At 34.2% G+C, this 15,234-nt stretch overlaps 1 protein-coding gene across 6 annotated transcripts in view; it reads left to right on the forward strand.

Moving 5' to 3' along the window:
• The window catches only part of LOC137238172 (Y+L amino acid transporter 2), a 93,074-nt gene extending 77,840 nt beyond the window's left edge, over window positions 1–15,234 (forward strand). For 5 of the 6 annotated variants that reach the window (XM_067762848.1, XM_067762847.1, XM_067762849.1 and 2 more), the window contains exons 4-9: window positions 4,185–4,404; window positions 6,984–7,198; window positions 10,584–10,813; window positions 11,463–11,715; window positions 11,911–11,975; window positions 14,113–15,234. In XM_067762848.1, coding sequence (XP_067618949.1) covers window positions 4,185–4,404; window positions 6,984–7,198; window positions 10,584–10,813; window positions 11,463–11,715; window positions 11,911–11,975; window positions 14,113–14,115 — 986 coding nt within the window. In that variant the 3' untranslated portion in view covers window positions 14,116–15,234. The remainder of the gene's footprint in view (window positions 1–4,184; window positions 4,405–6,983; window positions 7,199–10,583; window positions 10,814–11,462; window positions 11,716–11,910; window positions 11,976–14,112) is intronic. The other variant, XM_067762853.1, reaches the window with a different exon arrangement.

Genomic DNA, 15,234 nt, shown 5'->3' on the forward strand with positions numbered 1-15,234 from the left:
TCACGTGAAAGGCATAAATTACACATTGTAAACGTTATCGCAAATGAGTAGATGAATTTATACACAAAAACTTCCTAATAAATATATTACAGAATAACTGCTTGGAGGGGTCATTTGTAGAGTCATACCTTAATTAGTTACTAGTAAATTAAATTTTGGCCTATCTTCCTGTTTGTTTTACACACAGGACTCAAAAACCACTGGATTGAATTGAATGCAAACTTCACCTTTGCATCAATAGATGTCCAACTGAGGATCCAGTTTTAACCATACCGACAGTTTTCATGGAAGCAGAATTCTAACTTAGGTGACGTATTATTATTACTAGGTCGGGAAGCACTGCGACCTTGGTGCAGATCTATTGTGCAAAAGATAGGCGACGTACGAACTTTTCGATTTCAATACGAACTCTTGTAAAATCATTCTAATAAGGGAGCTCAGAACGCAGAGTATTGGCAATGTAAACGTCGAATCCTACTTAAAAATATTTCTGTAGAAATCCGGCATAAAATACATTTTTCTTGACACCCATTTTGGCATATCTCATAAATTTTTCTTAATTTCTGTAGCAGTACCCACGGAAGAGTCCAGAATATAGGGGTGTTACCCAAATTTTACCAGCTTTAACTGGGCCATTGTAGGGGATATACATTATAAGGTTAGGATTGCAATCTTACTTGAAAATACCTGAAAATAATTTTATTTATATTCCGGTTGTTACCAATATTGGCGTATTTTATAAAAAAAAAATTATTTCAAATTGGTGGTAACCTTGCAAATACCCCCTCAGTGGCAATCCTTCAATAGGAATGCTCAGAATTCAGCGTATCGCTTATGCAAACAATTTCATCTAAATGGGTTAGGCCGTTTTAGTGGCGGATACATATAAAAATATGTTGAATAAGGTGGCTGCCCAAGGTGGCAGCTTCACTTAGAAATAAGTTTGGCGTACTTAATACGAAGCTATGTATATATAATTTTATATAGATTTTTTTTTTTCAAACAAAAACAAATTTGAATATTATACCATTGCGAATAAGAAAAGTGTGGTTTTTCGGCATAGGCGTCAAAATTACAAACAGAATTGATCACCTAATTTTCAAAGTGACTATCGTGACGTCTTCCTGTATATCTTTCTATCATCCCCTAAAGATAGGCGGCCATATTGAACATCCTGTCAAAATACTACCAAAAGGCTAAAAGGTAGCCATCTTGAACATCCTGTCAGGCAGCTCTCGGATAAGATATCACACTTGTTTTGTTTATTTTGTGATTTCCTTTTATTCTGAGACAAGGTGGAATAACCAGGTGAAGTTCAATTGCCTTGCTCGAAATTCTTCTTTGTTCTGTCAACAGAGCAAATGGAAATTACAATCGATTTTTAGGGATGGAAACTCATTTAAAAGCATGACGATCACTTCCAAGTGTGACTGTAAAATTTATCATCAAACCCGAAAAAATTCAACTCAATAATGGATAACACTTCTCCCTTTTATGTTCGGTTTTTCAATGAAAGTTTCAACTGCAGTTAGAGTTGAGGTCAGTTTACTTTAGACGCATGAATTGAATTTTACTGCCCATCACAGTTTAAGTGGCCAAATTGAACTTTTCATTTTAATCCGATGCTTAAAGTAACTCGCACTGCTCCTGTGTGTTCCTTTTGGCATTGGCGTTTGGTGGCACCATGATACAAAAAATTGAGGTAATTCCATTTAGTGTGACGTTAGCGACTTGACTTTTGCGGGGACGATGACAATTTCACCAAAACCAAGCTACCGGATTGAAAAATGGTACGAATTTTTCTAATTTTGATGGATATCATAATGACGGATACGACTAAATTACTTTCATAGTTATTTTAAATGAAAAGGAAACAAAATGAGCCGCATGATTTGGAAATATTTTAATACGAAATATCAGCCGAGGAAAAAAGGTTTTTAATAAGTTTTTCGAGCTCCCGAAAATTACTTTGGTGGAAGAAACATTGACCGAAGTATACAAAGCAATGAATATAGCCTTCTTAAGTGTCCGTATGTTTGCTCAGAACATCTTGACAAAACATACACGTTTGTCAATTGATTGCCCAAAGGAGTCCTTATAAACGGAAACCGCAATTTCTAAAGAGTTTAAAATACTCAAACGCAATTTTTATGAAATTGAATGGTGATAAATTGGCTACAAGTCCACATGCCCTTTAGCTCTGCAGGTTTCCACTGGTTCTGAAAGTTCTTTTGGCCGTTGTACCAGGGGTCAACGTGGGGCAAGTCCCGCCTATGCACCTTCTGTGCCCTATTAGCATTAACATGGAGGTGGCGTCCCACAAACGTAACAAATTAAACACCTCTCACTGACTGCAGACTTTGGAGGTACACGTTTTCTCAACGTGCCTTGAGAAATCTCCACAGTAGAGGCATGATAATAGGGCCATGCTAGAACAAAAGGATTTTCTGTTAATTTTTTTCTGTCTAGGGGTCAAGCTGCTATAAATATATGAGTCATTAACCAATGTATGAGTCATCCACTATTCTAATTTCAATAAAATTGCATGTTTTACTGATTCTCAATAGATATGCAAGCACATAAATCGTGCGAAAGCATATTATTATTGTCCTTGCGTTTTCATCCTGAAGGAAATTTCCATCCCGAAAACCACAAGTTCAAAAATCCCCAAATACGTCAAAAAAATTTTGAGTGGAACTACCTTCTTTTTTATACCATGGGTGGCACTGGTATGCTAAAAGAAACAGTTTCTTTAAAGGCTTTCGTAGCAAGGTATTTACTTTTCTACTCCAATTTTTTCAAGCGGGTAAAAATTGTACCCTCTTCTGGCCGTTGAAAATTCATCATCACCGTTTCAGATGATTCAGAAGATGTCTTTTTTATTTATTTCACCTGGTGGTTCCACCATGGTTCTGAGATTCATTTTTAAATATTAAATTGAGCAAAAACTTGAAAAATAAATCATGGCCGACTAGAAGAGAGAACGGTTATACGTCATAGGTGTTTTAAAAAGACTGTTTTTAGCTCTGCTGGGAAATTATAATTTTTCATTTGGGTGGGGGAAAATTTGTTTTCTTTTTTCTTGTTCAGGACATCCAAAACTGTGGCCTGCAAAACTTTTACTTTTTATTTTATTGTTTGCAGGTGCCTCACCGCGCCTTTAGTTTTTTCATACAGATCATATGGGGGATTTTCAAGTTTTTATAAAAATTTTACCAGAGCTCATTATCCTTACAACCCAAATCAAGTTCAACCTCAAATCGTATGTCATTTCTCGTACGCTTTTCCTGGAATCGCGATGCGCCAAAAAAATATATTTTTTTTCTTTTGGCGCCTTGAAAATATTGCCAAGGTCAACCAAAGTGGTAGCCTGTAAAAATTTCAACATTTTATTCGTAATATTGTCACTATACTGAAAGAGATTACCTTTTTACCCACCCATATAAAGATACATATATACAAATATACAAGAATAGTTTTTTAAGGAGTTTCGATTTTGATTACATTCAACATAAAAAAAAATCGACTCTCATCTATGTACCTTGTGGATGACTGCCTTGAAATCCTTAATAACCTGGGAGCCAAACACAAGGTTTTGTTAGGATGTGTTCCCGGACATCAGGAACATGAAGGTAATGAAACAATTCAGACGTCACTGGATTGACTTCCCCGGGTAAAGACAGCCCAAACTGTTTATACTTCCGGCAAGGAAAGTACCAGCCATACTCATTAATCTAAGCGGGGAGGACCTAAAACTCTCTCACTTTGTACTATACGGTACCCTGTAGTCGACGATATCACCTAAGTAAGTTAAATCTATCCGATACTCAAATTTGTCGTTTCTGTGAGCTGGAGGATGAAACGCCGGTTCACATTCTCTGCAAATGCGGCGCTCTGACAAGGCAGAGACTCTCCCATCTAGGTGGTGTGACTCGAAATCCCTATGTGATATGGAGTAAAAAGCCTGAAGAGGTACTTAGATACATCAAAAGCCTCCACATACAAAATTCGGCTGAAAGGTCATGCACAATAGATCGGCACAAAGGTTGCAGTGCTTCCAGGCCTAATAACAATAATAATAATCCCCATCTCATTTATTTTCATTTACTATTAAATCTTATGCATACATGTAAGCACTTAGTCAATTTATATAATCTAAAAATTGTTTTCTCTTTCATTTATAGTGGTGCTAACTTTCATCAATTGCTGGGACGTTAAATGGGCCACTGCTGTGCAGGACATATTTACGTATGCCAAGCTATTCGCACTTTTTATTATTATTGCTACAGGCGCATATCAGCTCTACTTAGGCAAAACAGAATATTTTACATTCGATAATACAGACACTAAAGTCACATCACTGGCGTTGTCCTTTTACTCTGGCTTGTTTGCCTACAATGGATGGTAAGTTGATACGAAGGTGAAAGATAAAAAACAAGAACATAGCACAGGCAATGAATTGACTTTAATATACTGAAAAAAGAATGTAAAATAACAAAAATGTAATAGGATTTAAGTAATTGGTTCTTAAAGCTAACTTTTAGCGCTATGTTTCATTTACTGAATATTAGGGCATCTAAAAAATAAAACTTTTCTCGAGACCCACATTTTATTATTTGTACCACTATCTTTCCGGTTGCTATAAGAAAATCCAATTCGAATAGAATTGAAGTGTGCAGAAAATAACGTTCTTAAAATTGTATTTTATGAATTTTTTCTCTAAATTTTTAGAAACTTTTTTGACTTCGAATAGCTTGAACCAACATATTGAACAACCAAGAAACTTTGTAAAGATTAAAACTAAAATTTAAATTTAAAACAAGTAAGGAAGTCTAAATTTGGGTGAAACCGAACATTACATACCCAGCTGTATGTTGTTGTTTGTTTTGCGTGCTTAATAGTGATACAAGGCTGCGCAATAATAGATATACATATGGTTCTATTGTGAACTAATTTTCGTTTAAAAGAAGCAAAAAGGATACGGAGGCTAACACCAATGACCTTGAGCGGGCAATAATGCAGTGTTGCTTCAGATATGGGGATATCCGTACTGTTTATTTTAAAATAAAGATATAACAGAAGAATAAACATACACACACAAGTGTTTGTACATACTAAAAAGCGTTATTATAAAAAAACGGCAGCGTTATTAACGAAATTTTTCAATGTTTACTAGAAATAGCTTATTACCTGCATCTTCGCACTTTTACAAACTCTTTTATATAAAAGAAGACGATTTAACCGATTTATTCCCTTTTTACTCAAAATATTTCCTGCTAAAAGGCATAGGTACATGTGCACCAAATTTTTCGTTGAGTTATGGCTCCAGAAATTCATTGTAAGAAAGGGGCAGTGCCACGACCATTTTTCAATTTTTTTTTCCATTTCTTGTTATAATGTCACAAAATACGATTGGTACAAAAGTATTTTTGGCTAAGATTTAACTTATTATTTTTGGCTACGACCCTTTTTAAAGTCTTTTATATAAAAGTGGGCGTGGTCTTTAACCGATCTCGTCCATTTTTTCTAGAAATATTTCCTGCTATAGGGAAAATTTGTGTAACCAATTTTATTACGATTCGTTAATTTTTTTCGAGTTATGGCTTCCGAAACAGAAAATTTCTTAGTTATAAAAGGGACGGTGCCACGCCCATTTTTTTTTTAATTTGAAGTTTTTCCTATTTATTGTTATAAATCCACTTGGAAAATGAAATACCATTCATATAAACCAATTTTTTGCAAAGATATAGCTTATTTTAATCGTCCGCGACCCTTTTAAAGATATTTTATATAAAAGTGGGCGTGGTCCTTAATCGATTTCATTAATTTTTCTTCTTATAGTAAAGGCAACCTCGACCGAATTTTGTTACGATAGGCTTAACGATTCTTGAATTATGATTAATAATTGTGGTAAATTGATTTTATCACAAGTGGGCGGTGCCACTCCCATTTTAAAAATTTGTTTCAAACTTTTATCAAGAGTCTCAATATCAGTCCACACGTCAAATTTCAACATTCTAGGTGTATTATTTACTGAATAATCAAGTTTTTTGTATTTTCCAAAATGTTATATATATAAAAAGTGGGCCGATTTCCGATTTCGCTCATTTTCAGTACCAACCTATTCTAGGTCCAGATAATCTTGTGTACCAAATTTGGTGAAGATATCTCAATATTTACTCCAGTTATCGTGTTAACGGGCGGACGGACGGACGGACATGGCTCAATCAAATTTTTTTTCGATACTGATGATTTTGATATATGGAAGTCTATATCTATCTCGATTCCTTTATACCTGTACAACTAACCGTTATCCAATCAAAGTTATAATACCCTGTGTACAAGCACAGCTGTGTATAATTAGATATGGTACAAACATAGACAAAAATTCCATTTATTTTTTTTTTTTTGTTAAAAGATGGACTAATGTCAAAATCGTACTGCGCCGGAAGTTAAAGTGTCAAATCACATTAAAAAAGTAACAATCAGCTGATTTGCGGCAGTCACTTGTTCCTGATTCCGCCATGAATTAGATTGAAATTGAAGACAAAATTAGAAATAAAATTTGTATGGGAAATTGAAAAGTGTCATTCGGACAGCTTTAATATGAATATGGTGTTTGTACGTATAATGGTGTGTTCAATTTTACTTAAGAGTTTTAAGAATTAACGAGCTTAACACCGGTAAATAATAATTTTTATTCACTTACTATTTTTAATTTTAAAAATCGTAAGTATAATTATGATGGGCATATATTTCTAGAGAACTAGTTATTTTGGCATCAAAACAAAAGTTTTGAGTTTCATTCCGAGAAAAACGAACAAAAAAATTTAAACGGCCTAATGTACATACATGGTTGCGGTTCGCTAATGCAGTAAATGAAATTACATAAAGAAATTTTTGTTATCTCCTTAGATATATACATAAATATTAATATACTAAATAAATTTTAATTTTTTCTCTCTTCTGTTTTCTTTCTATAGGAATTACTTGAACTTCATAATTGAAGAGCTTAAAGATCCTGTCAAGAATCTACCACGCGCCATAGCTATTTCATGTACACTGGTCACACTTGTTTATGTAATGGCTAATGTAGCCTTCTATACAGTTTTATCGCCCGATGAGGTTTTGGGTTCGGCCGCTGTGGCGGTGACTTATGCAGAGCGTGCGTTCGGTATGTTTGCATGGACTGTGCCAGGTGAGTGTGAAAGCAACAAGTGGCCTATATTGACATACTACTACATATCCTTTTTATATACAAATATTCACATACTCAAGTCATATTCAAGTATTTAAAAACATTACAGTACAATGCGGATGCGTAGAATATATGTTGCACAACGGTAAACTTTAACACCGTACATACTGTAGTCAATTTAGTAACAGGAATCGTTTTTAAAAAAAATTTCAATTAGAATTTGTGAGGGCCATTTCTGGTCCAAATAGAGTTTTTCGGAAGTATTTAGGGTTTTTGGGAGTCCTGGACCTATTCGGGAGCTCGGGCGCAAATGAGCAATTATTACAAAATTATCCTGAAATTGTATCGAGGTGATACCGTAAATAATATCCAAGTGCTTCGGAAATCGTATTCAATGACACCATATTCATCACCAAAATTTTCCCGAAATGATTCCAAAGCAATCGCGAGGTTTTTATTAAATTCTGGCAAGTGAACTTGAAAACGTCCCAAAATGTTTCGAATTTGTGTCGAATTGATCCCGTAAACAATACTTAAATGGTCTCTAAATGTCCCAAACATTTCCCCGAAATGATTATCAAATTGTGCTAATGTGATTACTAAACCAATCCGGAATAAATCCCGAAATCACCCGTGAGTTTTCCCGAATTGATTCTTCAAATGTGCTGTAGTAATCCGGAAACCAATTATGAAATGATGCCGAACACCTTTCTCGAAAGTGATTCATAAAACAATTCCGAAATCAACCCAAAAAGACCGCGAAGTGCCTCGAAAGTGATCATTAACGTTTTCCAAATGCATCTCGAAACGGTCACGAAGTTCTTCCAATATTTGGCTGAAGATATACCATAAGGAATTACGAATCTACCGCGAACTCTTCTCGCAACGCACCACGAAGCTAGCCAGAAAATTTCGAAAGCTTGAACCGAATTGTCATTGAATACAAGCCCAAAATGGTCTGGAAAATAGAGCAATACTTCGCTTTATGTATGGGCGTGTGATCAGATGCTAGAGTAAACATTGGCTGCTAGCCGACGCAACTTTTAAGTCCTACGCTGGGATGGAGATGTATGGCGAGACGTGACAGTTTCAACTCGTGTGGAGGTTCTCCATTCACTGCCTTCCATTTGGTCTTCAAGAGCCCATCCCTTGCTTTCAGCTGGCAAGTTGGAATGGTGGAGATCTTAATGCGCACTGAAATCGACTTATGACCTCCGAGACGATAGCCTTTCAAGCAGCAGGTAACAGTAAGTGTGTACGAAATACAGAAATACCTTGAAATTCTATTGTACTACACTTGCAGACGATTGCAATGCCAAAAAGGTTATATGTACTTAACAGTAATATTTTTTTATGTGGACGTTACAAACATAGTTCGGAGATCTGATCTGGTTATCTTCCTCTCTTGTATTGTAGCAATGTACTTATTGTGCCCCTTGATGGTGTTATTTATTTCAGTGCTTTGCACCTTGATTGTATAAGCCTAGGTTGCGTTTGCTGTTGCAGACGCGTGATACCTGCTATAGTCGCATGTCTATCTCGGAAGAGCTTTGCGATAAGTGTGAACATTAAATGGGTTACTTTGCCTCAGCATAGAAGATCTAGGCTGTGTAAATGCTATGCTATAGTGTGATGTGGTACCGGGGAAGGGGGAAAAGAGGGCAAGTGCTTTTGCTCAGCATTGCCCCTATCCATACCACGGATATAATAGTTATGAAAAGCAGCCAGCAGAAGTGCCGTTCGGGGCATGTATTTGATGTGACTTGCTGGGCAGCATTGCTGCTTGAAGGTGGCTGAGGCACGCATAGACTGAACGATCTTAAACTGGTGGCTACAACATGAAGCCATACAATTTTCTATAATGCTGGTGTGGTCGTGTATTGGAATCTAGCCGAAAAGACACCGTTCGATGCAATACGACTACTCTCCCGGTAGATTCGACATCTTTCGGGATTAAGAGATCATGGAGCAGTTTAGCTGAAAAACGATTCTCCGAGGATGTTAGTTTATGAATGGCATGCTATAAATTAAATATTGTTTTACTAAAACTACAGAATTTGATCGTAGAAAAATAAGAGTCGCTCGGGTTGCGATGTAAACCCGAGCAAGAACCCAAAGTCATAACTCTATTGAGGCCCTCAATGATCCCAGGATAACTCTATTTGGCAAACGACCAGCTTTCAAATATCCTGAAAACGCCCATCCCTGCATCTGATTAAGCTCTACAATGCCTGTTACCCAACAAACATTTAGGTTAGGAAACGATTAGAAGGCGATCGAATTCTAATGTATTTCTCTAAGGTAGCTGAAAAACGCTTCTCCGAAGATGTTAGTTTATGAATGGCATGCTATAAATTAAATGATGTTTTACTAAAACTACAGAATTTGGTCGTACAAAAATAAGAGTCGCTCGGGTTGCGATGTAAACCCGAGCAAGAACCCAAAGTCATAACTCTATTGAGGAGGCCCTGAATGATCCCAGAATAACTTTATTTGGCAAACGACCACCTTTCAGAAATCCTGAAAACGCCCATCACTGCATCTGATTACGCTCTACAATGCCTGTTACCCAACAAACATTTAGGTTAGTAAACAATTAGAAGGCGAATCGAATTCCAATGTATTTCTGTAAGGTAGAAGGTTAGAGGAAGATTTAGGAGACTGTCGCGAATTATAGCATTCTCGACAAAAAGTGGACTTCGTCAATTTCTAATTAGTTTCTAATGAGAACTTTGAAGTGATGCGTAATTAAGTTCAATTATTTAAAATCAGCGGAATTTTCTTTGTTTCATTATATCAAATACTTTTATTTGGTTATAAGCTTATGTTTTAATAATGAACATATTTCAAAGACTTTTTCTATTATACTAAATTAAAACCGTACTTAAAGATTGACTTAGCGTTGGTTTGAGGTACGGATGAGAATAATCAATAATCTGCTCGCTTTCCTTTTTTAACTTTTTTTGATTGATTTTCACTTACTAATATTTATTATTATAAATAAAAAAACTTATTTCGCAACTTATAATATTTCCAGAGAACTTTTCACTAATTTTATTTTGTTTGTATAACACTAAGGATGAGTGATCATGTCGTGCAAATAATCGATAACTGTGACAATAATCATAACATCGCATTTCTAGTGTTATTCGAATCGTTTCACAGTCGAATTATAACATAGTTCTTTAACCTAGTTTTCAAATCGGAATGCATTAGAGAACTACATTAGAATTCTAATGTAAAATTACAATATTTCTCTAACGTTAGAAACTGTGTTTGCTGGGTATATTTGGCAATGGTCAACAGCGTACTTAGTACATATTCGCGCAGAACACAGCAGTTTACATATTAATTTGAAATATGTAATTTAATTTTTTCCTTACAGTGTTCGTTGCTCTGTCCACCTTTGGTGCTGTAAATGGAATTTTGCTTACATCTTCACGTCTCTTCTATGCTGGCGCCAATGAAGGTCAAATGCCAGAAATCTTGACAATGGTACAAATACAACGATTCACACCCGCACCGGCCGTTTTGATTGTGGCTTTTCTATCAATGTTGTACCTAACTGTGTCAGATATTTATGCACTAATCAATTACGTAGGTTTTGCCACTTGGGTAAGTAAATAGTTTTGTTTTGCGATGAATGCACTTGTGCAAATTAATGCAAATTTTCACATAGGGGTTAAGAAGACATTTGAAACCCCATAAGCATGTCTTAGTTATAGTCTTATAACCAGGGACGGAAAATAATTATTCTTTTTTCTTTCGGAGTCGAAAAAGTCCGGGCCAAAAAATTGTCCTAGGTGAAAATGTTTGAATTCTCAGGTATCCCTATAGCAATAATATGTCGAATCATGCATCCATTTTATTTTTCGAACTTTTTCCATAAAAGTCTACATATAAAAGTAAAATCTGTATTTTTACACGGCTTATCCGATATAAAAATTTTTTTTTTAATTCGGATAAGCCGTTTCTTTGTTATCAAGCCGGACTTTTATTTTGGCCTTAAAAAATAAATGTCCGGATTTAACTTTTATTTCCAGACTTTTATTTTTAAAAGTCCGAGTGTAACTAGTTCTATTGGACTCAGTTAATAAAATTGGAAAATAATTTTTATCTTGATCCAAATATATTAAAAGTCCAAAATTAATAGTTTTGCAAGGAATTATATTATAAAAGGAATAACAGTTTCCGTCCCTGCTTATAACACTTCGAGTGGCATTACGCACTACCCTAATAACTTTATTTGCATTTTATTCCACAGCTCAGCATAGGCGTTTCGGTACTCTGTCTACCATGGTTACGTTACGCTCAACCAAATCTGCCACGCCCCATACGCGTACCACTCATCTTTCCCGTTATCTACTTGCTTGCCACCATTTTTGTTACCGTTGTGCCCATGTATGCTAGTCCCGTTGAAACGGGCTATGGCATCCTAATGATACTCAGCAGTATACCAGTTTATTTGGTATTCATAGCGTGGAAAAATAAACCAATTTGGTTCCAGAAGACAATGGGTAAGTTCAAGTGATCTTATGGAAAAAAGTTTCACCTTCAAATTATCAAAAAAAAAACGCTTTTTACATCTGAAACCCTCCATGTGTTTATTAATTTCACAAATCACGGTTTCTAGTTACAATTTTTTTCACCTACCTAATTTAAATGTCACGCTCATTCACCCTTTTCCGCTTTGGTATGTTATTCTCTTTTAGGTGGACTCACACAAGGACTGCAGAAAATGTTGATGGTTGTTCGTCCAAAAGCTTCCGCTTCAAAGGTTTTTATTTCACTTTTTATTTATGCACTAGTATTTTTTTATAAAATCACGTACATTATTTTTTAATACCAGTAAAAGTTTTCTTTATTAATTTAAAATTCCTCGCTCACAATTTGTTTGCTTTTAAATATGGATTAATTAAATTTTAAACCACTTTTTAAGCACTCACTCCTAGTTATATTTGTTGCACTTAGTTTTCAACATAAACGACTTATTTGTTAAACAAATTTTGACAGCAGCGAGCAGAAAAATGGCAGTAGCAAATTTCTATCAATATTCGTCAGTTAAATTCTTACCTTTTTAAATTTCCATATTTTAAGAAAAAAAAGCTTCTTTAAATTTTGGATATGCAAACCAATCTCAAAAACGTTTTCGAAAATTGGAGAAAGTTTTATAAAAATTTCGAAAATTTTCAAATAAAAAGGAATTCTCTGAATTTTTTTGAGTATGCAGTTTTGAACCCAATCAATTTTAACTAAACAAGTTATAGGTCTCTCAAAATTCGCATTGATTCTATAAAAGTTTTTTTCGTAAGGATGTTTGAGATTTGCTTCCAAATAAAAAAAAATGTTCATACTTTGTATGGACGAAAATCTAAAATACGCTTTACAAAAAAAATTTTAAAATTATTGCGAATTTTGCATATTGTTAGACAAAAACTCATTGGGCTACTAAAAATTTTGCGAAATTTTCGAACTTTTTCGAAAACTTTTTTTAGACTGCATAGTTTTAGTTACAAAATTCATAGGTTTTTTTCGTTTCGAAAATGAAGAAAAAAAAATTAATTGACGAAATTTGGAAAAAATTGCCACTGCTATTTTTCTGTTCCCTGCTGTAAGTAAGAAGTAATAAGTATCGATACAACTTGATAAAGAAAAAGGATATTCTATAGAACTTAAATTTGTTTATACTCAGCTGTGTTTGTACACAAGATAATATTTTAATCGCATAGCGGTGGGTTGTAGTGGTAAAAAGGAATCGAGATCGATAAGCCTCAAAAAATAGCCGTCCGTCTGTTAACACGACAACTTTAGTAGAAATTGGAATATGTTTACTAAATTTAGTATACGAGTTTATTTAGATCCATATTGGTATTGAAAATAAGCGAAATCGTAGGCACGCCTATTTTTCGATATCGAAAATTTCGAAATTCTGAAAGTATTGGTTAGTTCATTAACGAATCTGATAACTCGAAACTTTGCAAGTGGATTAATTTTATAAAACAAGTTACAAACTTGATATAAATTCGGAAAATATATGTGGCGCCGCCTACACTTAAGTGCAAAAAATTTGAATCTTTCAGAAGCTATGATGAAAATCGGTTTGACGGTATGTTATTTAAATTTGTCTAAACTTTTATTTATGCTATTAACAATTGACGTCAAACTCGGTTGACAACAACGATTACTTATTTTGTAAATACTTGCAGCCGCCGTGGTGTGATGGCAGCGTGCTCCGCCCACAACACTGAAGATCCGGGCTTCACACCCCGGGCAAAGCAACGTCAAATTTTTAGAAACAAGCTTTTCCAATTGGAAAAAATTTTTTCTAAGCGCGGTCGCCCTTGGCAGTGTTTAGCAAGCACTCCGATTGTATTTCTGCTATGAAAAGTTGCTTAGTGAAAACCCATCTGCTTGGAAATGCCGTTCGGAGTCGGCGTAAACATGTATGTCGCGCCAAATTGTAGGGAAAATTTAAAAGGAGGACGAAGCAAATTGGATGAGAAGTTCGGCCTAAATTCTTTTCGGATTCTTGCATTTTTTTTTAGACTCTGTAGTTTTTTTCCATTTGGGCATCATCCAAGTTTTGGAAGCATTTCGGACAGATTTAGTGTATGTGAGGTTTCAGTTCAAGCGAATTTAACCTAATTACATTGACAAAAAATTTTCAAATTTTGTTTTTGTGTGTGTATGTATGTATGTATATCTCACAGATTAGCAAAACAAATCTTTACCAAAAATCTACAGCTGGGTATATAATGTTCGGTTTTGCCCGAATTTGGCATTTTTTAAATGTTTACTAATAATTCCAATTACATTCTATTCGTTCTATATTATTACATATAAAAAAATATACACATATGTATATAGACTATCAATTTAACATTTTTTCTTTATTTATCTTCAATTTTTTCTAGTAAGCATCACACGTTTCCTACAGAAGACGCTAATGGTAGTCGGCAAAAGTAAACCAGCTCAGGTGTAAATGTTATAAACATGAAACTTCATTGAAAATGCATAAAATCATAGCTACTTCATAATTAAATAATTATATATAACATATATAAATATAAAAAACATACTCAATACATCCCCAAGGCATTTAAGAATTTATGATTAGATGACGCAGGCTCCTATCATAAAATGGACCACACTAAAAAAAAATAATAATAATAATACATCAGAACAAGAAAAATGGGAGTGTTTTTCGTCATGCAAATTGTTTCATCAATAAAGCATACCATTTTTTTTCAAAATAACGAAATGTTTCATATGTATATATGTACATTAGGGTGGGCCGATTTGCATGGACGAAAGTTAAACCGTGCGATATCGGTTATTAAATCGACCCAGTCAAATGTACAATCAAACATGTTTCTTAGTTTTTAGAAAAACGTCGTTGTTTTAGCAACAAAAACTTTATATGGCATAAAATCATTTCCATTTTAGAAAAACTGTTTTTCAGTCTACTAAAAAATTTATAAAAAATAATAAGTTTTCATACATACCATAATTACATACATTTGTAAGTATATAAGTATGTTTAATTTACATTGAATAGGTTGTAAGTTACTCAAAAATTACATACAAAAAATTCCATAAAAGGCTAAAAGCATAAGTTGTTGTTCGAACTCTAAAGGGAGTATATTATTTAGCTGTAAGTAATTTTGAGAAAATAATGTAAATGCTGGTGATTTTTTATTAAGATAAACTGGAAAATATTGACTGCAATAAATTGTTGTAATAGGTTTTTTGTAATATATTCCATTCACTTTTATTTCAAACAAATATGTAGGTAAACAATTTTGTGTGTAAAAATTGTTTACCCGGCTGCTGTGAATACCCCTAATATATAAATGAAATCGTTCCAGTGCTGCAAGCTTTAATGTTTGTTGCGTTTAAAAGTTTTCAGTTCTGATTATTATAATACATAAGTATTTTTTAGTTTGTCCCTTTTGTCAAGTCGAATTTTGTATTATGTTTTATTAAGCTGTTTATGATTTTATTAAAACTTTTTAAATAAATAAAAATCTTAATAT

The sequence above is a fragment of the Eurosta solidaginis genome, chromosome 1 (genome assembly GCF_040869045.1).
Source record: "Eurosta solidaginis isolate ZX-2024a chromosome 1, ASM4086904v1, whole genome shotgun sequence".
NCBI lineage: Eukaryota > Metazoa > Arthropoda > Insecta > Diptera > Tephritidae > Eurosta > Eurosta solidaginis.